This window comes from Diplotaxodon limnothrissa, linkage group LG3 (genome assembly GCF_057381915.1).
Source record: "Diplotaxodon limnothrissa isolate DT_005_m linkage group LG3, D_limnothrissa_male_GT1.1, whole genome shotgun sequence".
Lineage (NCBI taxonomy): Eukaryota > Metazoa > Chordata > Actinopteri > Cichliformes > Cichlidae > Diplotaxodon > Diplotaxodon limnothrissa.
Genome location: NC_140598.1, coordinates 43,624,320 through 43,645,329, shown reverse-complemented (window position 1 = coordinate 43,645,329; position 21,010 = coordinate 43,624,320). Strand labels below are relative to the sequence as shown.

The following is a 21,010-nucleotide window of genomic DNA, read 5'->3' as shown; positions in this document are numbered from 1 at the left end:
CCGTTTTTATTCCTCATAAACATGCCATTGCTACACCAACATTATACATTTAACAGCATTCGTAACATCAGTTCTAACATTAACATTGAAGTGCCAAGGCGATTAAATGGATCTTTTCTCACTGTCCCTCTTCCCCTCTGTTTTCTTTCCCTGTCCTTTTCTTGAACTTCTCTTTTCTACGTCTTTCCCTTTCCTATCCCCAGTCATGTCTGTTCCGATTGTAATAACTTAAAAGTAAAAAATAAATAAATAATAAAGATCAATCAAGAGCACCAGTATGGCAAAGTACTGCAGGATGCTGTGGTAGCCAAGCTGGTTCAGTGTGCCTTCAATTTTGAATAAATCCCTAACAGTGTCTCCAGCAGAGCACCACCATGCTATCACACCTTCTCCTCCATGCTTCAAGGTGAGAACCATGTACAGTGGCTTGCAAAAGTATTCGGCCCCCTTGAACGTTTCCACATTCTCTGTGACAATGTTAAGATGATTTTATAGTCATGCCAACCTCCAACCGCATGGCAAAATATACCAAGAACTATAGAATAGTTTCTTCTTTTACATAATATTTCTTTGAATCCCAGTGCGTATTTCAAAGAATATGTGCAGCCTTTGAACAGTTCCTCAAACAAAACAAAGGCCAACTTGTTTGACTTGTTGCTTTACCTTTTGTTACTATTGTTATTTCAGTGGTCAGTGAAGGGAATCAGGTCTGGTTGTGTGAGCTTGTGGGTGGAGCTGAACACAAGATTTATAGTATTTAACAGTTGAAGTCAAATTAAAGCCAGCGTAGTCAACAATGGCCCTCCAACGGTTCTTGTGCTTTTTCTCTGTGATGATCATTCTTTTTGGCGAAGGTGAGAGAGAAAATTGTATTTCTGTTTGTAGTATTAAAATCTTTCCCATTACTTCTTTCAGATGAAGTGTGGAAAGTTTAATTACAGATACTAAAGAATTTTATAATAAATTTTATTTTAGCTGGATAGTATGAAATGCATCCTGCCTGTAGCATTCTGCAAGATGGGAAAGAATTTTTTGACATCCTTAAATTCTGCTCTTCTTATTTTTTTCTTTCTTTATTTTCTCTTCTAAATTATATGGAATAGAATGTTATTATACTAATTATTTTAATTATTATTATTATTATTATTATCATTATTATTATGTTTTAAACATTAGAGTTATTTCATATTAGTTGCAATTGAATAAAAATACTTATTCACTATGGACTAGTCATGATGTGTATTACCTCTATTTTGATATATTTGTCTTTGTGTTCCAATTTTTAGATGTTCATTCACAGCAGCCTGGTAAGCATCCAAGAACAATTCTGAAAGTTTTTCATACTTAACCTTTTTTTTAATTATATTTAAACCTACACCAATGGGAGTGCCAATTGAACGTCTGAGCTGGGCATCTGTCAAGATTTTATTTTTCATTTATCTGTTGAAATCCACAGGGTAAATGGTATTAGTAAACTACTGTATCGTTGATAATCAGTAAGAGTATGGGAGGCAGAGTCTTCCTTTGTGGCACCTGCTCCCAGTTTTGACTGAGGAGACCGACATCCTCTCTACTTTTAAGATTAGACTTAACACTTGATTTTTTTTACTGTTTCTTCTTCCCTAACCTTTTTTCACTCACCATGTGTTTATAAAGCACTGTGCATTTAATCATTGCTTATTATTAATCTCTAGCTCTCTTATGTTGTTGATGTTATTTTTAGATGTAAAGTCATAAAAACATTGTTGCACATGAACCACACTCAACCACAGAAAAGGTATTTTGTGACATTTTAGTGCAAAATTGTTCAGGGAAAACTTCAAACATGTATCATCTCCCATCAGAACTCTTCATGAGATGTTACTCACTGAACGTGTGAATGGTTATACAGGGAGTGCAGAATTATTAGGCAAGTTGTATTTTTGAGGAATAATTTTATTATTGAACAACAACCATGTTCTCAATGAACCCAAAAAACTCATTAATATCAAAGCTGAATGTTTCTGGAAGTAGTTTTTAGTTTGTTTTTAGTTTTAGCTATTTTAGGGGGATATCTGTGTGTGCAGGTGACTATTACTGTGCATAATTATTAGGCAACTTAACAAAAAACAAATATATACCCATTTCAATTATTTATTTTTACCAGTGAAACCAATATAACATCTCCACATTCACAAATATACATTTCTGACATTCAAAAACAAAACAAAAACAAATCAGCGACCAATGTAGCCACCTTTCTTTGCAAGGACACTCAAAAGCCTGCCATCCATGGATTCTGTCAGTGTTTTGATCTGTTCACCATCAACATTGCGTGCAGCACCAACCACAGCCTCCCAGACACTGTTCAGAGAGGTGTACTGTTTTCCCTCCTTGTAAATCTCACATTTGATGATGGACCACAGGTTCTCAATGGGGTTCAGATCAGGTGAACAAGGAGGCCATGTCATTAGTTTTTCTTCTTTTATACCCTTTCTTGCCAGCCACGCTGTGGAGTACTTGGACGCGTGTGATGGAGCATTGTCCTGCATGAAAATCATGTTTTTCTTGAAGGATGCAGACTTCTTCCTGTACCACTGCTTGAAGGTGTCTTCCAGAAACTGGCAGTAGGACTGGGAGTTGAGCTTGACTCCATCCTCAACCCGAAAAGGCCCCACAAGCTCATCTTTGATGATACCAGCACAAACCAGTACTCCACCTCCACCTTGCTGGCGTCTGAGTCAGACTGGAGCTCTCTGCCCTTTACCAATCCAGCCACGGGCCCATCCATCTGGCCCATCAAGACTCACTCTCATTTCATCAGTCCATAAAACCTTAGAAAAACCAGTCTTGAGATATTTCTTGGCCCAGTCTTGACATTTCAGCTTGTGTGTCTTGTTCAGTGGTGGTCGTCTTTCAGCCTTTCTTACCTTGGCCATGTCTCTGAGTATTGCACACCTTGTGCTCTTGGGCACTCCAGTGATGTTGCAGCTCTGAAATATGGCCAAACTGGCGGCAAGTGGCATCTTGGCAGCTGCACGCTTGACTTTTCTCAGTTCATGGGCAGTTATTTGGCGCCTTGGTTTTCCACACGCTTCTTGCGACCCTGTTGACTATTTTGAATGAAACGCTTGATTGTTCGATGATCACGCTTCAGAAGCTTTGCAATTTTGAGACTGCTGCATCCCTCTGCAAGATATCTCACTATTTTTGACTTTTCTGAGCCTGTCAAGTCCTTCTTTTGACCCATTTTGCCAAAGGAAAGGACGTTGCCCAATAATTATGCACACCTGATATAGGGTGTTGATGTCATTAGACCACACCCCTTCTCATTACAGAGATGCACATCACCTAATATGCTTAATTGGTAGTAGGCTTTCGAGCCTATACAGCTTGGAGTAAGACAACATGCATGAAGAGGATGATGTGGACAAAATACTCATTTGCCTAATAATTCTGCACTCCCTATAATGCTGTGGCTTATCAACATATTCAGTATTTAACTGTTGTGTCTTATTCTCTCAGCATGTGGCAGGGTTATTAAAAATCCTAGAATCGTAGGAGGTGAAAATGCAGCCCCTGGAAGTTGGCCCTGGCAGGTATCTTTATCCAAAGATGGCTTTTTTTTCTGTGGAGGGTCCCTAATCTCCAACGACTGGGTGCTGACAGCTGCTCACTGCATTACACCGTAAGTCAACACTGCAAGTGTTTCTGTGGTGGTGCAGTGGTTAACGCCTGTTGGAGGTTTCAACCTCTTGGAGTAGAGTTTACATATTCTCCCTGTGCCATGTGGGTTTCTTCTGCAGACAACACTTTTTAAAGGCTAAATATTTTTTTTAATTGGTTATGGAAGCGAGAGTGTGTGTCTCTGTCCCTCTCTGGGGTATCCCTGTGATGGACAGGTGGCCTGTTCGGCATGTAAGGCAATGGATGTTATTGCACAGTGATTTTAATATTTTTGTTCATAACCAACTGATGTTTTCTTTTTCTGAAATTAGTGAAAGGACATTTTTAAAGTCTTAAAAAAACTAATTGCACACATTTACTCAAAAGCACCCCAACAGTTTTTAGAGTAATTTCTCCACTGATAATTTTCAACTCACAGTTGGTAGTAACACATTTCTTAATAATGTAATGTTGTGATCAAATTGTGACAACGCTGAGTAACAGCCAGGGTTAGATGAGAAACTTAATACCAGTCACGTCTTTCCATCCGATGTGAACTTACAATCAGCAGCATGCAAGTTTTTTTTTTGGTTTTTTTTGTGTCCCGTTTGGATCTATAGCCATCAGAATTGTTGTCTTAAGGCCAAGAAAGATGCCAAGCGGATTTATTTTACCAAGTGGATCATCATGGCCTTGCCATATTGGTCCATTTGATTGACCTTTATTATAATTATGAATTTATTTTATTTTCAGTTGCTAAAAACGGGACAGACATGACTGGGTGATAGGACAGGGAGAAAGAATGAAAGAAAGAGAGGGAGAGAAAGAAAACCAAAGGGGAGAAGAGACGGTGAGAAAGGGGGGAAGAAAGAAAGAAAAACAAACAAAACACCTGGATCACCTGTATGGAGAAAAAAAAACAGAAGAGAAAGCAAACAAAAAAAAGAGCAACATAATAAAAAAACACGGCACCATCACAATAAACTAGCTAGCAGTAGATAACAGTAGATACTAAATATTAAACGATATTGTGCAGCACGCAAGATAGACAGCGCACAATGTGCTTTGAGGCAGCAGCCAAGAAAGGTGTAGTCCGTGTCTGTGAACACCCGTGTGTACACCTGTGTGCACACCTGTGTGGATCAGCACGCTTGTATTCCAAAGGTTTCTCCATGTAACGATCTGCTAGGGAGTGTGGGGAGCCACAGCCCCGTCCACCAGGGTATGAAGCAGGTATGGAGGAGATCCAGGCCCCCAGCAGCATGCAAGTTTAGCATGAAGATGTAAGTTGGGAACCTGCTAACTTTGTTCTGTCAAAAGATAACAAACTCTAGCTATGCACAAAAGTAAGCCTCACCATTCAACTCACGTGCACACGCACATCCATCAAAATCATTTTCTTGGACTACAACGGCTCTTCAGTGTTTGAATGAAATGATTCAATTTAAACAGTGGCTTGCAAAAGTATTCGGCCCCCTTGAACTTTTCCACATTTTGTCACATTACAGCCACAAACATGAATCAATTTTATTGGAATTCCACGTGAAAGACCAATACAAAGTGGTGTACACATGAGAAGTGGAACGAAAATCATACATGATTCCAAACATTTTTTACAAATAAATAACTGCAAAGTGGGGTGTGCGTAATTATTCAGCCCCCTTTGATCTCAGTGCAGTCAGTTGCCCATAGACATTGCCTGATGAGTGCTAATGACTAAATAGAGTGCACCTGTGTGTAATCTAATGTCAGTACAAATACAGCTGCTCTGTGACGGCTAGTGATGGGCAGATGAAGCTTCATGAAGCACTGAAGCTTTTCATCCAAGTGGTTCACTCCAGTGCAAAGCTTCTTGAAGCTTCATTTGCTCTAGCAGGACACCTACTGGACGTAAAAATAGTAGTTGGCATGAATTTGAAGAGTGAGGCCTTTTGCACACAGCCTGTAAATGTCAACAACAAAAGGAGTGTGTAAAACATCTATATTGTAGTGATGCAGTATACTGTGTATATTTATACTGGCAGTATGGAAAATGATCATTTGGAAATGTTTAAAATGGAAATGATCATTTACCGTGAGGTGAGGTGTGGTTGGGGTGTGGACAGCAGTTGTGCTTTTGTAACGTTGAGGTATGGACAGCTACACACTGACGCTTTGAGCCTCAGTCCTGCCTGTTCACATTTTATTCTGTAAAAACTAAATTTTCACTGCTTTTATGACCTTTTAGTGGGGAGAACATAGCTAGGATTTAATGATTTAACACATCTTTTAACTCCTTTGTCCTGCACAATGCTAAATGGCTGGGAGTCCTCAATCACCATGCTAACCAGGTCTTCATCTATTTGAGATTGTTCTCCTGAGGAAAGACAATAAAGATAAAGCACAAATATAAATATCACACACATAACTTATTGCATTGTATAATATTGTTATATCATTTAGTAACATTACTGCATGCTATATTATCATGGCATTTGATGGCTCACCTGGTCTTGCTCCACAATCGGTGTTCCCCTTATTCTCATGCATAGCTCTATAGTGCCTAAGCAAATCAAATCAAATCACTTTTATTGTCACATCACATGTGCAGGTACATTGGTACAGCACATGTGAGTGAAATTCTTGTGTGTGAGCTTCACAAGCAACAGAGTTGTGCAAATACAATAATGTAAACAAGCAAAATACGATAATGGCTACATCTGAAACTAATAAATATATGTACAATATATAATAGTATATGCATTTCTGGATGTGTATACTAAATATTTTTTGTGTGTGTGTGTGTGTGTGTGTGTGTGTGTGTGTGTGTGTGTGTGTGTGTGTGTGTATACACATATTTTACAAATTAAATAGAGTAAACAATAAATAAAATATATAAAATAAATATACAGAGTGAGACATGTGCAAAACAGTGGCATTACTGTACAGTATGGAGTGCATACTGTTGAAGTTCCAGTAGTGAAGCTGAGGTGTCTATGACGTGTTCAGCAGTCTGATGGCCTGGTGGAAGAAGCTGTCTCTCAGTCTGCTGGTACGGGACCGGATGCTGCAGATCCTCCTTCCTGATGGAAGTAGTCTGAACAGTTTATGGCTGGGGTGACTGGAGTCCTTGATGATCCTCCCCGCTTTCCTCAGGCACCGCTTCCTGTAGATGTCTTGGAGGGAGGGAAGCTCACCTCCAATTATCCGTTCAGAGCACCGCACTACTCGCTGGAGAGCTTTGCAGTTGTAGGCGGTGCTGTTGCCATACCAGGTGGTGATGCATCCAGTGAGGATGCTCTCAATGGCACAGCGATAGAAGGTCCTGAGGATGCGGGGGCTCATGCCGAATCTTTTCAGTCTCCTGAGAAAGAAGAGGCGCTGCTGCATGGATGAGGTGTTGTTGTTATATCCCAGCTCCCTGGCACATAGCAAACACCTCACCTTGTACAAAAGTACAGACAGCTTAACATAGGTTTTATTGCACCATCAGTATTATGAAAATACATCTTCTGTGGAAATTTACATACCTTGTTGGGAGATATAAGCTCAAAATGTTCCCACACAGGGGAGGACATCCTTCTCTTCGTAGCTGGCTCCATTCTCTCCTGACTTTCTCTCCTCACTCTCATAAACCTCCAACCTCTCTCCAAACTGTCTCTAACTCTCTCCAAACTGCCTCTAACTCTCTCTCACTAACCGCAACTCTCCATCAAACACCCACATTTTGAATGGAGTCTGAGGGGTGTATATCGCTGTCATAGCTCGCGGTACAGTTCGAACCGCTTCCTGAACCAGTCACGTGGTACAGCCGGGCAGCGAGGCTTCGGACGTCATCATTTTCAGCTCCTCCCATAAATGAAGCAAGCCTCGATACGCGCTTCGCGGAAACGCCCCCTCCATTACTCGACACACGCTTCGAAGCCTCGATACAGAACGTCACATCACTAGGCGGAGGTTCACCTTCCAGCAGCACAACGACCCTAAACATAAAGCCAGGGCAACAATGGAATGGTTTAAAACAAAACATATCCATGTGTTCGAATGGCCCAGTCAAAGTCCAGATCTAAATCCAATCGAGAACCTGTGGCAAGATCTAAAACTGCAGTTCTCAAACGCTGTTCGTCTAATCTGACTGAGCTGGAGCTGTTTTGCAAAGAAGAATGGGCAAGGATTTCAGTTTCTAGATGTGCAAAGCTGGTAGAGACATACCCTAAAAGACTGGCAGCTGTAATTGCAGCAAAAAGGGGTTCTACAAAGTATTGACTCAGGGGGCTGAATAATTACACACACCCCACTTTTCAGTTATTTATTTGTAAAAAATGTTTGGAATCATGTATGATTTTCATTCCACTTCTCACGTGTACACCACTTTGTATTGGTCTTCCACGTGGGATTCCAATAAAATTGATTCATGTTTGTGGCTGTAATGTGACAAAATGTGGAAAAGTTCAAGGGGGCCGAATACTTTGGGAAGCCACTGTATATATTTATCATCAAAATCTCACAACCATCTGTTGCTACCTGGTTGTGACGGTAGTTCAATGATAATGATCACTATGCAATGCTATAAAAATAACTATATTTTTTCTTTCATTCAAGTGCTGATCTTCACACCACAAAAGTGACTCTGGGCCACAACACCGCGTCTGGTCCAAACCCAAATGCAGTTACTGTGACACTTGAAAACATCATCTGCCATCCCGACTACAATGCTGCAACATATGAGAATGACATGTGCCTCCTGCAGCTGTCGACTCCTGTGAATTTCACAGACTACATTCAGCCAGTCTGCTTAGCCGCAGCAGGCAGCACTTTCAACAGTGGCACCAGCAGCTGGGTCACTGGCTTTGGTACCCTAGAAAGTAAGTTTTTTAAAATATGTATTTTCTTTTATTAGTGATAAATGATTCAGTAAAAATGATCTTCCTTTTAACATTTCCCAATTAGGTGGTGGTCTCACCCCAGAGATTCTGCAGGAGGTGAATGTACCAATAGTGGGAAACAACCAGTGCAGATGCGAATTACAAAACTTCGCTGCAATCACAGATAACATGATCTGTGCTGGACTGCAAAATGGCGGGAAGGATTCATGTCAGGTGACTACCACTTTGTGCTTATTTGTAATGTAAGGCCTAATTGACTGCATTGACTATCAGCTTTTAACCACTCACTGCTTTTGTAGTAGTGTTTATGATTATTAACATTATAGCCCTATTCCATTAGCACCTACTTGACTCAACTCAGTTTTCAGGGTTTTCGTTAGGTGTTATCACCTGGTACCAAGTACTTTTTTTTTTTTTTCCTTTAGTACTGCTCGGCCGGTATTCCAAGCAAACGAAATCGATACAAAAATGTGACATCAAGAGACTGCATGTCACTGATAGGCCAGTCAGTGGTGTAGCTCAAGGACTCATGAGAGTCACTCCTTAACAGTAATCAAAAGCACCATTTTGAAGGCATGCAACAACAGAAATGGGTACACAGAAACCAACACCATGGTCCGAGAGCCACCATAGACCAAGTAGCAGGTAGAGAATCCCCTCGAAGCCTTCCATGGTTAGTTTGTGTTCAGGTCAGTGGACTTTCTGTCATGTTGCTTTAATGATACAACGCAGGTGGTGCTCTATTGTACGACAAAATGGCAGAAACCAAGTAAAGTAGAGTCAAGCTGAGAAGGTACTGGTGGAAAAGAGGCTTTGCATTGAAGCTCATTTACTCATAATTCGTAATTATTTTCACTTAGATGTATTTAATTTATTCTATAAAGGTTTTCCCAAAGGTTTTGTGATAATTTCTGTCAGTGACATCACATCATGTAGTGACGTGCAGTTGAGTGTGTTGGGTGATACTGTAACTAATCAGCAAAAGTTGTGTGTCTGATTGACAATTAACACAAACATCTCCGGAAACATTTTATGTATTTAGTAGAAATTAAGCTCCATGAGATGTTCAACTGATCTCAATCTGTTTTAACAACTTTTACACTTTTTTCACAGGGAGACTCGGGGGGACCACTTGTGACAAAAGATAATAGCGGTATCTGGATCCAGAGTGGAGTCGTGAGTTTTGGTCAAGGCTGCGCCTTGCCTAATAGTCCTGGAGTCTACGCTCGTGTGTCCCAGTACCAAAACTGGATCAACACCACCGTCACCGGAACACCACCAGGCTTTGTTAACTACTTCAGCCTGGACTTTGACTATGACTTAATCTTCACCTGCCCCACATCAACACCACCCACTACAGATACACCACCCACCACCCCATGTGACAGTGACAGTTTGTTTTGCAGTGGTGAAAACCTGATCCACTTCACTCACTTCACCTCTCTCTGTGTTCTTGTTGTGTTGCTCCAAGTGTTTTTTGGAAGTGGTGGAATGTAACTCAACACATTTACTAGTCCTGTACTCAAATACTAAGTTGAAATAATCATTACTCCAAGAGATTTATGGGACAGCTTAAGTTTCTGGGCACTTCACAAGGGAAACGAAACAGTTATTAGTAGAAATTAGACTAACTGTTGATACCATAAGAGAAGAAGAAGTGGACAGTTTAAACATTTGGACATGAAATATTTGTTTATCTGAAAATGGCAACAATTTCTTATATCCTGTTTCTCAATTACAGTGATTGGCTAATCTTTATCTGATGTATTTCCATGACTTCAGTAATGATTTAAAACTACAGCCTGGCAAATTTGAAGTAATACATTTTAAACATTATTTAGTAATTCTCTTTAAATGTTAACACGTTATATATGGGCATATATCTGTGGTCTGTTCAAATCATGTTTTGGTATGCTTACACTTTTGATGATTAAAACATGCAATTTTAAAATACTATTTACTGTGCTGCATTCTTTTGTATTCTATTTTGAGTTATTTAAATAAATAGTATTCGTTGTTGAGTTGGTAGGACTATCATTCACAAGCTTGATGTTGCCAGCTAGATATTTTCTTTACATTAGAGTGCCTCGAAACGTATTGTGCAACATAACTTTTCCTCATAGAGAAGGCATTGCTAAACCAGCATCATACATTTAACAGCATTTGTACCATCAGTTTTTGTATCAGAATGTCTGCTATTTTTTTCTAATGCGATGATGGAAAAATAAGAGAAGATGAGAAAATGAAAAAAACAAAAACAAAAAACAAATTAAATATGTATGTGTGGCATTAGAAACGGACCTGACCACAGGCTTTTCACCATTAATCTCAAAAAGTTGATTCTGTTCATCTGGACGTAGCGTTTTCAGTGAGAGAAAAATTTCATCACTTATCCAAGTGACTTCTTCAGTCTCAGCTGACTGCAGGTTTCCCCAATCTTATACACAGCCACAGAAACAGCAATTTGAAATAACAATGTTGCAGACGTGGAAGCAGAGCAACTACGGACGAATTTTTCAGCCTGTCTCAGCAATGTAAAGCCCCTAGCATCCAACATCAGCATGGAGGAGAGGAAGGCACTCACATCACTTAGTAATGACAACAACATTATCATCCTTGTGGCAGACAAGGGTAGATGCATGGTTTTGCTAAACCAGAAAGACTATCATGAGATTATTTTGTCACTGCTCAGTGACAAAAATACTGAGCCCCTGAAATGAGACCCAGGAAGTGGTTACAGGAAGAGGGTAGGTAGTTCTGTTACGGTTGACATGGAGGACTCACACGCAGGACTCAGAGGTCAGATGCACACAAGAGAATTTATTTACAAACGTCCACCAGGTGTGTATACAAAAAGGTTTTTAGTTTTCAGTTTTATTTGTCATATGCAAGTTAGCACAGGGTCAACATTGCAATGAAATGTGTTTGACGAGCAGCAGTCACTCAGCAGCATGATACAATAGGAAAAAATATAATAAAATAAAATAATAAAGAAAATAGAAAAATAGTAAGGAGCAAAATATTAGAGAGACATGGTAAAAGAGAAAAGATGACTAAATATATATGTATCTATAAATATAAATATATGTACACTAGTGATTAAATAAGAAAATCTTGAAAAGAAATATGACGGGAGGGCAGATGGGATATTGCACAGGAATGAGCAGCAGAAAATTACAGTATTGCACTTTTAAATATAAATATCAATGACAATAAAGTGGAGTGACCAGTGCAGATTAAACAGAGTACTTGTGAAGCTGCAGGGTAGCTTCTGAGTGCTGAGTTGTGTGTGTTTAAGTGTTGTGGTTGAGGTGTCGTATGGCTTGGTGGTAAAACTGTTTTTAAGTCTTGTAGTCCGAGCAGACAGGCTCCTGTAATGTCTGCCAGATGGTAACAAGGAGAACAGCTGATGTGCTGGGTGGCTGTGGTCCTTGATGATGCTGTGTGCTTTACGGAGGCATCGCTGGAGATAAATGTCCTGAATGGCAGGAAGCCTCGTGCCAGTGATGTGCTCTGCTGCCTTCACCGCCCTCTGTAGTGATTTACGGCTGCTGGCAGAGCAGCTTCCGTACCAAACTGTGATGCAGCTTGTCAGCAAGCTCTCAATTGCACACCTGTAAAAATTTGAGGTGATGTTGGCATTCATGCTAAACTTCCTCAGCCTCCTCAGGAAGTAAAGCCGCTGGCGAGCTTTCCTGATAGCAGTGTCTGTGTGAAGGGTCCAGGAGAAGTCCTCAGTGATGTTGACTCCAGGGAACTTGAATCTGCTGACCCTTTCGACCTTGACACCGTTGATGTGGATGGGCTGGTGTTCTCTGACTGGTCGTTTCCCGTAGTCCACTATCATCTCTCTAGTTTTGCTGATGTTGAGAGTCAGGTTATTTTCCAGACACCACTCGTACAGCGCCATCGCCTCCTCTCTATAGGCCGTCTCATCGTTGTCTGTGATGAGGCCTATGATGGTTGTGTCATCCGCAAACTTGATGATGATGTTGGACTCTTGTTTAGCAACACAGTCATGTGTGAACAGGGAATATAGGAGGGGGCTAAGCACACAACCCTGTGGCGTGCCTGTGTTTAGGATGAGTGATGAGGAGGTGTGCTTACCAACTCTCACCACCTGGGGCCTGTTTGTGAGGAAGTTTAGAATCCATCTGCAGATCGGTGTTCCCAGCCCAAGGTCGACGAGCTTCGTGGCAAGTTTTGAGGGGATGATGGTGTTAAATGCCGAGCTGTAGTCGATGAAGAGCATCCTTGCATATGTATTCCCTTTTTCCAGGTGAGTGAGGGTGGTGTGCGTTGCCAGGGCGATGGCATCCTCTGTGGTTCTGTTTGTCCGATAGGCAAACTGAAGAGGGTCCAGTGTGTCAGGGAGGGAGGAGCAGATATGACCTTTGACCAGCCGCTCCAGGCACTTCATGATGACGGATGTCAGTGCAACAGGACGGTAGTCATTCAGACAGGAGACCACTGATTTTCGGGGAACGGGAATGATGGTGGATGCTTTGAGGGACGTGGGGACCACTGACTGCCTCAGGGAGAGGTTGAAGATGTTGGTGAACACCTCTGCCAGCTCGTCTGCACACACTCTGAGTAGCCGGCCTGGGATGCCGTCTGGTCCTGGAGCTTTGTGAGGATTTACCTTTTTAAAGGTCCATCTCACAGCTTCTGTTTTCAGAGTTAGAGTTGCAGCCTCACTGTCCTCCTGATGGTAGAGTATCTGCTCTCTGTTGTCTGCGTCAAAACGAGCATAGAAGTTGTTAAGCTCGTCTGCAAGAGATGCAGTGGGCTGAACACTGACTGTGTTGACCTTCTTGTAGTCAGTGATGCAGCGCAGTCCATTCCACAGTCGCCTGGTGTCAAAGCTGTGGTAGCTGGACTCCATTTTGTCCCTGTAGTCCTTTCTGGCCTTTTTTATGGACTTTTGGAGGTCGTACCTGGATGCTTTATATGCATCAGCATCCCTGGAGTTAAAGGCAGAGGTCCGCACTTTTAGCTTGGCGCGAACGTCTTTATTTACCCAGGGTTTCTGATTTGGATATATGCGGACAGTGGTTTTTGTGATGGTATCATCCATGCACTTTCCAATATATCCAATGACAGAGTCTGTGAGTTCATTGATGTTGCCATCAGCTGCATCCACAAATATCTGCCAGTCAGTTGTGTCAAAGCAGTCCTGCAGGACCTCCTCAGCCTCACTGTCCCATTTGTAAATAACCCTGGAAGCTGGTTTTTCCTGTTTCAGTCTTTGTCTGTACGCAGGCAGCAGCAGTATGGAACAATGGTCTGCCTTACCAAAAGCTGGGCGGGGGAGGGGTTTGTAGCACACTTTGAATGGAGTGTAACAGTGGTCCAATGTTTGATCACCTCTTGTGGGGAAGGAGATGTGCTGATAGCATTTGGGGAGAACCTTCTTCATGTTGGCTCTGTTGAAGTCTCCCAGCACAATAAAGGCAGCTTCTGGATTTTTGTTCTCAAGTTCAGTAATGATGTCATACAGTTCATCCATAGCAGCAGCTTTATCAGCATATGGGGGAATGTAAACAACTGAGAGGAGAACTGAGCTGAACTCCCTCGGGAGGTAAAAAGGCCTGACTTTAACGGTCAGCAGCTCGAGACTCTGAGAGCAGTAAGTTTTTAAGATACACACATCTCTAGCCCACAAGGAGTTAACCATAAAGCACACCCCTCCTCCCCTTTTCTTGCCTGAGTCCTTCGTTCAGTCTCCCCGGTAAACAGTGAATCCATCCGGAGTAATGGCGCAGTCGGGGACACTGGGCTCCAGCCATGTCTCTGTGAAGGCCAGAACGCAGCAGTTCCTGATGTCTTGTTGGTGTTTAATCCGTGCACGCAGCTCGTCAAGTTTGTTGTCCAGAGACTGGAGATTCGCGAGCAGGATGCTGGGAAGAGGTGGCTTGCTGTTTCTCTGTCGCGTTCGGCACAAAACTCCGGCGCGTTTCCCCCTCTTTGTTTTCCCTCGACGTCGCGGGAGTAAACAAAGGATCCCAGGCAGCAGAGCGTCCACGGAGTCGAAACCCGCAGTAAAGTCCGAACTGGCTGACGAACGTAGCTCCAGAAGCGTTTGTCTGTCATACCGAGTGTATGATCGCGCTGTGCGCACAGAAATTGAAAGCAGTACAAAATAAATAATAACATTTTTGCTGAGATGACTGGGAGCTCTCGTCGGTGCAGCCATCTAACGGCGCAACCGGAAGCTTTAGGTGCAGGCCTGGGCTATATACAAAAGGTGAGGGGACAGGACTCCAGGGAAATCCGGGAGAAAAAGCAATTGTGCCTCTCCAAACAATCCACACACGAAATCAGTCTCTCTCTCCGACACTTGTCACGGGAAACACAGAGGAAACAATCCAGGGAGTATGTACAAAAAGAAACCCTTGTTAATACAAAGCACTAAGACATGAGAGAACACTTGCTGAAGCTTGACTTCACTAATGCGAGTCATGCAACGATCCCGATAAGAACAGTAGTCGCTCCCTGGATTGAATACTGGACACACTAATGAGGCTCAGATGTTTCTTCCTACGAGGGGCATGGGCCGAGGGCGTCAACCCGCAATGAGTTCTAACCAACGAGAGAGAGAAAGAGAGAACAAAGAGAGAAAAGCAGAAGCTGGTGATTGGCGTCCTGCTGATCATCCAGACCGTGACAGTACTCCCTCCCCCAACGGGAGCCTCCCGGCGACCTCCAGTCTTCTCAGGGTGTGCCTCATGGAATGCCTGCACCATGTTCTTGTCCAGAAGTGTCGCCCATGGGATCCATGAACGCTCCTCCATCCCGCAGCCCTCCCAATCCACCAGGTATTACAAACCATGCCCCAGGCCCCTGACACCTGGGTCTGGAAGGAGGGCACAAAGGACTGGAGAGACAGGGTTTCACTTGCGACACGTGGAAAACATTGTGAATCCGCATATTCTGGGGCAGCTTAAGGCAGACTGTTACCGGGTGAACCAGAGAGTCAATCTTGAATGGGCAAATAAAGGTAGGAGACAGTTTCTTGGATTCAGATCTGAGCGGAATGAATCTGGTTGACAGCCAAACCTTTTGTCCGGGTGCGTAAGTCGGTGGCAGGGTCCTATGGCGGTCCACCAGGCATTTGTTCCGCTCCACTATGCGGAGAAGGGCATCTCGTGTGGCTCTCTCCGAGCGCGCTGACACCTGCTGTACAGAAGGCACAAAATGATCACCTTCAATGGCAGCGAACAGAAGTGGTTGGAAGCCCAGGGATGCCTCGAAAGGGGACACTCCGGTGGCTGAGGAGGTGAGGCCATTGTGAGGGTACTCAATCCATGGAAGTTGCTTGCTCCAGGTGGTCTGGTGGGTGGATGCCACACATCGGAGGGCCGCATCAAGCTCCTGATTGGCCCGCTCAGTTTGGCTGTTAGTCTGTGGATGAAAGCCAGAGGAAAGACTGACCTGAGCTCCCAGGGAGGAACAAAACACCTTCCAGACATATGACGTGAATTGTGGGCCCCTGTCTGAAACTATGTCAACGGGGATTCCATGGAGACGGAAGACATGGTTTGTCCGGAGCCGGGCAGTTTCTAGGGCCGTAGGAAGCTTAGGGAGGGCAACAAAGGGAGCAGCTTTAGAAAAATGATCAATGCTGGTCAGAATGACAGAGTTACCTGACAAAGGTGGCAAACCAGTGATGAAGTCGACAGCAATATGAGACCAGGGGCGGCTTGGTGTAGGTAGGGGCTGAAGAAAACCAGAGGATGGTTGATGATGGGAGAGTCACAAGCAGAATCCTTGGAGGCGGTGAATTGGTGAGAGAGAGCGTCGGGTTTGGTATTGTGGGAACAAGGTCTGTAGGTGATAGTGAACTGAAACACATGAAGGAAAAAACAGCTGGGAGGTCAGTTCCTTGATCAGTAATATGCAAATTCCCATATCTGTGTAGATGTGTCTGTGTGTATGTATGTGTCAAGAGATTTATTCTAAAGACACTTCTTCAGCTAAGAATCTAAAGGTAGAAACACACAGACGCTGCAGCTTTTACTTGCAAGGGCGATCACAGAACGCTCACACCAGAGTGGGAGCCCTGTGATGTGCGCTCTGTTCGTGCACTTGTCTTTATTTCTATACAAAAATAATACAACAGTGAATACGTCTATTCATAGAAAGAGGAATATTAGTGCGTATGTATGTGCGTATGTAGGTGTATGTGTGTGTGTGTGTGATTCTGAAGGACGTGGCCCCTCTTCTTGTTAGGGAGTGCAGATAAAAGTATCCAGCTCTCCTCTTCCTGGCAGGAGTGAAATAATAACAGCTTGTTCAGCTATTATCGCTGTGAGAAAGAATGTATAAAACAAGTCTTGTAGTGGACAACAGTCTAAGTCATAAAAAGGTCATCATGCAGTATTCTATCATATGCAAACATATCATTAAAAGCTTATACTGACTACTAAGTACAATTGTATATTGATAGTATGTATGGGTGTATCTGTACGTATGCATGTGTATGTATAACTTGTACATATCTTTCTTGTGTAAATGTTAAAGCCTGTGTTATTGTGTAAATACTTATGTTATTGTGTATTACACACAACTGAGAGATGCCAAACTGTGTTTTATTGTTCTTGTAACATTGACAATAAAAAGCTATTCTATTCTATTCTATTCTAAAACCAAAAAAAATCAAATCTCATGACCTACCACAATTCACAGATCACATTAAATCGGTGGACCAACACATCAAATTCACCAGGGAGGATATGAAAAGTGGCCTACGCATATGGATTAGTATTTAAGGTTTGACTCTCATCAACCACTGGAGCATAAACTGGGTGTCATCAGGAGGCTACAACACAGAGCGAACACCATCCCCACAGTCAGGGAAGCAGAAGAACATCACATCAAAAAGGCCCTGAGTAAATGTGGTTATCCCAGCTGGACATTTGTCAAAGCTCGGAAGGCGCCTAAAGAAAGCTCCAGCCGATCCAGGAGAGAAGGACAACCACTGCCTAAGTGAAAACCTGTAGTGATCCTGTACGTGCCAGGAGTATGAGAACAGTTGAGATGCATTTTTTCTAAGCATCGTGTCTCCGTGGCTTTTAAACCCCAAAACACTCCAAAACTTGCTCCACCCCAAGGATCGGGTCCCCTGAAACAAACAGAGTAACATAGTGTACGCTGTTAAGTGCCAGGAGGATTGCCAGGATTTATACATCGGGGAAACCACACAACCTCTGGTAAAGCGTATGGCACTACACAGAAGAGCTACCTCGTCAGGCCAGGACTCTGCAGCCTATTTACACCTACAGGCAAGTGGACACTCTTACAAGGATGAGGATGAACACATCCTGGACACGGAGGAACGCTGGTTTGAGCGTGGAATCAAGGAGGCCATTTACGTGATTAGGGAAAGACCATCTCTGAATCGAGGAAGGGGCCTTAGGGTACATCTTTCACCATCTTACAATGCTGTGGTTGCAGCCATTGCCCAAATCTCTGTCAATGGTACTCATGGCCATTGATCAGTGGGTTTTGATCAATGGTCATGAGAATTTGCATATTAATGATCAAGGTGGATAAGAGGGTTTGTTCCCTGCGCCTTAGGGTCAGGGAATGGGTCCTGACTGTCATCTGCGCTTAGGCGCTGAGTGGCAGTTCAGAGTACCCAGCCTTCTTAGAGTCCCTGGGTGGGGTGCTGAAAGGTGCTCCACCTGGAGACTCTGTTGTCCTACTGGGAGACTTTAATGCTCACATGGGTAACGACAGCGAGACCTGGAGGGGCGTGATTGGGAGGAACGGTTGATCCTATTGGACTTGGTTAGCCTGTGGAACTCCGGAGGCAGCTGACAGGTACCGACAGGCCAAGCGGAATGCGGCTCAGGCAGTGGCTGAAGCAAAAACTCGGGTGTGGGAAGAGTTCGGAGAGGCCATGGAAAAAGACTTTCGGACTGCCTCGAAGAGATTCTGGCAAACCATCAGGCGTCTCAGGTGGGGTAAGCGGTGCTCTACCTGCACTGTGTATAGTGCTGGCAGAGCACTGCTGACTTCGACTGAGAAAATTGTTGGGCGTGGAAGGAATACTTTAAGGACCTCCTTAATCCCACTGGCACGTCTTCTGAGCAGGAAGCAGAGTGTGGGGATGAGGGGGATGACCCGCCAATTTCCAGGGGTGAGGTCACTGAGGCAGTTAAAGAACTCCTTGGTGGCAGAGCCCCTGGTGTGGATGAGGTCCGCCCCGAGTTCCTGAAGGCAAGTTATTGTAAATGACTGAAATGAATCTATAAATCTATAAAGACAAATTGAAGACAACATTTGTGTAAAAAGTTAAAACATGTTGTATCCATGAAAACCTTCTCTTACAGTGGCTGACAAAACAGTGTGAGCCAGGGGCGATTCTTTGGTCCAGCAACCAGGCGATAACAGCTCGGATGGCCAACTACTTCTCTAGTAGCGACGGTGAAGCTGGTCCGGTGGTCGACCGTGTAGCAAGCAGTCACAGCGCGGTGTCGGCAAGCCGAGGCTCACAGGCAGCCGGGTGCGCATGCAGCACGCGAGACCACGAGGCGCTACAGCCTCTGGTGGAGGTGAGGCTGGTCTGACCCGCCGGCCGACCTCGGGCTTACGTGCAGGCTCCCCTGGCATGGGAACCTCCATTCCTGAACCTCCGGCTTCTCCACTGCTCCTTGCTGGTGCAGGTCGCATGCACGGTAGTTACTCCACGGCGCTGGGATCAGCGCAGGCACCTGCTGGCCACTAGCCTCTCCCACCCGTGGAGTGGGGACATATATAGCTGCAGGCTGCGTCTTGGCTGATCGCACACTGCGGGCAGGCATGGGTGGCCCTCCACCGCCAGAACTGTTGGGGAACGCCGGTGGTAGTGGCGGCGGTGTCAGCCAGGAACCAACCCAAACTGCCAGACTTGCCATAAACTGCAGGTGGCGCTTGGATCAGTCCTATGGCTCTTCCCCCCAGCAGCGATACACCGCCACCTGCTCCTTGTGTGTGGCCACCAATTCGGCCACCTTTTTTGCCAGCTCCTCCCTTTGCTGGTCTGGTCCTGGGTCTGCCGCGCCCCCCTCCTGGGTTTCGGCATCACTGTAATATATCCATGGCAGACCAAATCACATTTTACTGCTTTCCAGCATACTTTATGCACGGTTGCTGTTCAGAAACACACACACGGCTGCAGCATTTCAGCCGCCAGCTGACCAAATATCAACAACAACAACATGATAGGACCCAGTACAGATTTTAAGTCCACGGATGCCGTGCAGGTGTGTTCGCCTTCCCTGTATGGCACTGCAGACCAGTCCCCGCCGAAAGGATACAAGCACATAAGAGAAGAAACATGCACAACATTGTTTTATTAACTAAACACAAAGAGGCAGTGCCGCAAATCTTCAAGCAATTAAAGTAGAATACAGACAATACAGACACTGGAAAATCACCTTTCCACTCCATACACAAAGCAAACTTGCCCAGTAAGAGCGCTGCTTTTATATGAAAAAGAATAGATTTGTAGTAGAAACCAGCCTATTCAAGCCATGCTTAGAGTAATATGTACCCTGTTAAATGCTACTATTCATATCATAAGCTACTGGAAACCACAAAAATCATCCATGAAGTGCATGGATGCAGGCTGGAGATCCATATTTAATAACAGTGTAAGAGACTACTTTATAATGTGAAATCACCATAAGGGAATGCAGGCAAACAGAAGCTACATTGGCTTTATTTTATTTTATTGATTGGATGGCCACTATATTTTTTTTGCTCCCTCTCTCTCTCTCTTGCTGTCATCATCCATGTTTTAAGGTTTCAAGTGACAGTATCATCAAGCTTATTATTATCAAGTATAAAGTGACTTGTCTGCATTGTTAAATAAAAGATAAAAGAACATAACTAACAGCAAATATCTAGAAAATTTTATATGACAAGAAAAATAAAAGTAAGATAAAATGTGATCTTTTAAGCTCTGTTTGTGACTAAAACATAGCACACATATAAGCTCTTCTATCAAAATATATGTATTAATGTAAGTATTATACTATAAGCATTATAGTAGTATTATAAGTATTTCCCGTGTATATTAATAGTGCATAAGGCTGCGAAGTGAATGGTGGCTCTAAAATAAACAAATGTTTTCTAAGTTTCAGTTATACCAAATAATTTTTTAAAAAATCCCTGAGAGAATACTTGGAATTAAGCCAACAGCAGGTGGAAACACTCGCTGCTGAAAACGGCTCAATATGGGACTTGGTCAAGTCTCTAACTGAGAATGTGACCCATCTTGGTGAAGGAAATAAAAAAAAATTAATGAAGGAGACTGTCATTGATCTTCAGGCCTGTGGCATGAAAGATAACCTTGTTTTTTTCAGATATCCCAGAGTCTCCTGGAGAGGACACTAAATCAACATTTAAAACCTTCATCAAGACTCACCTGAAGCTTCCTCAGGACACCATTAAGAACATCTGCTTCAACAGAGTCCATCGTATCGGAGCTAAGAGGCCTGGTGCTGGGAGAC

General features: G+C 43.5%; 1 protein-coding gene across 1 annotated transcript; it reads left to right on the top strand.

The window, feature by feature from the left end:
* The first annotated feature begins 796 nt into the window (after nucleotides 1–796).
* LOC146636024 (chymotrypsin-like protease CTRL-1) lies at nucleotides 797–10,007 on the top strand. Its single transcript, XM_085350669.1, has 6 exons — nucleotides 797–854; nucleotides 1,287–1,307; nucleotides 3,505–3,667; nucleotides 8,227–8,489; nucleotides 8,575–8,723; nucleotides 9,624–10,007. The coding sequence occupies exons 1-6, from the start codon at nucleotides 797–799 to the stop codon at nucleotides 10,005–10,007; spliced, it is 1,038 nt and encodes a 345-aa protein (XP_085206795.1).
* The last annotated feature ends 11,003 nt before the right edge of the window (nucleotides 10,008–21,010 follow it).

Coding starts and splice junctions, on each gene's coding strand:
- LOC146636024 (XM_085350669.1), top strand. CDS start 797: ATGGCCCTCCAACGGTTCTTGTGCTTTTTCTCTGTGATGATCATTCTT. Junction 1,308..3,504: donor TGTTCATTCACAGCAGCCTG/GTAAGCATCCAA, acceptor TTATTCTCTCAG/CATGTGGCAGGGTTATTAAA. Junction 8,724..9,623: donor GCGGGAAGGATTCATGTCAG/GTGACTACCACT, acceptor CTTTTTTCACAG/GGAGACTCGGGGGGACCACT.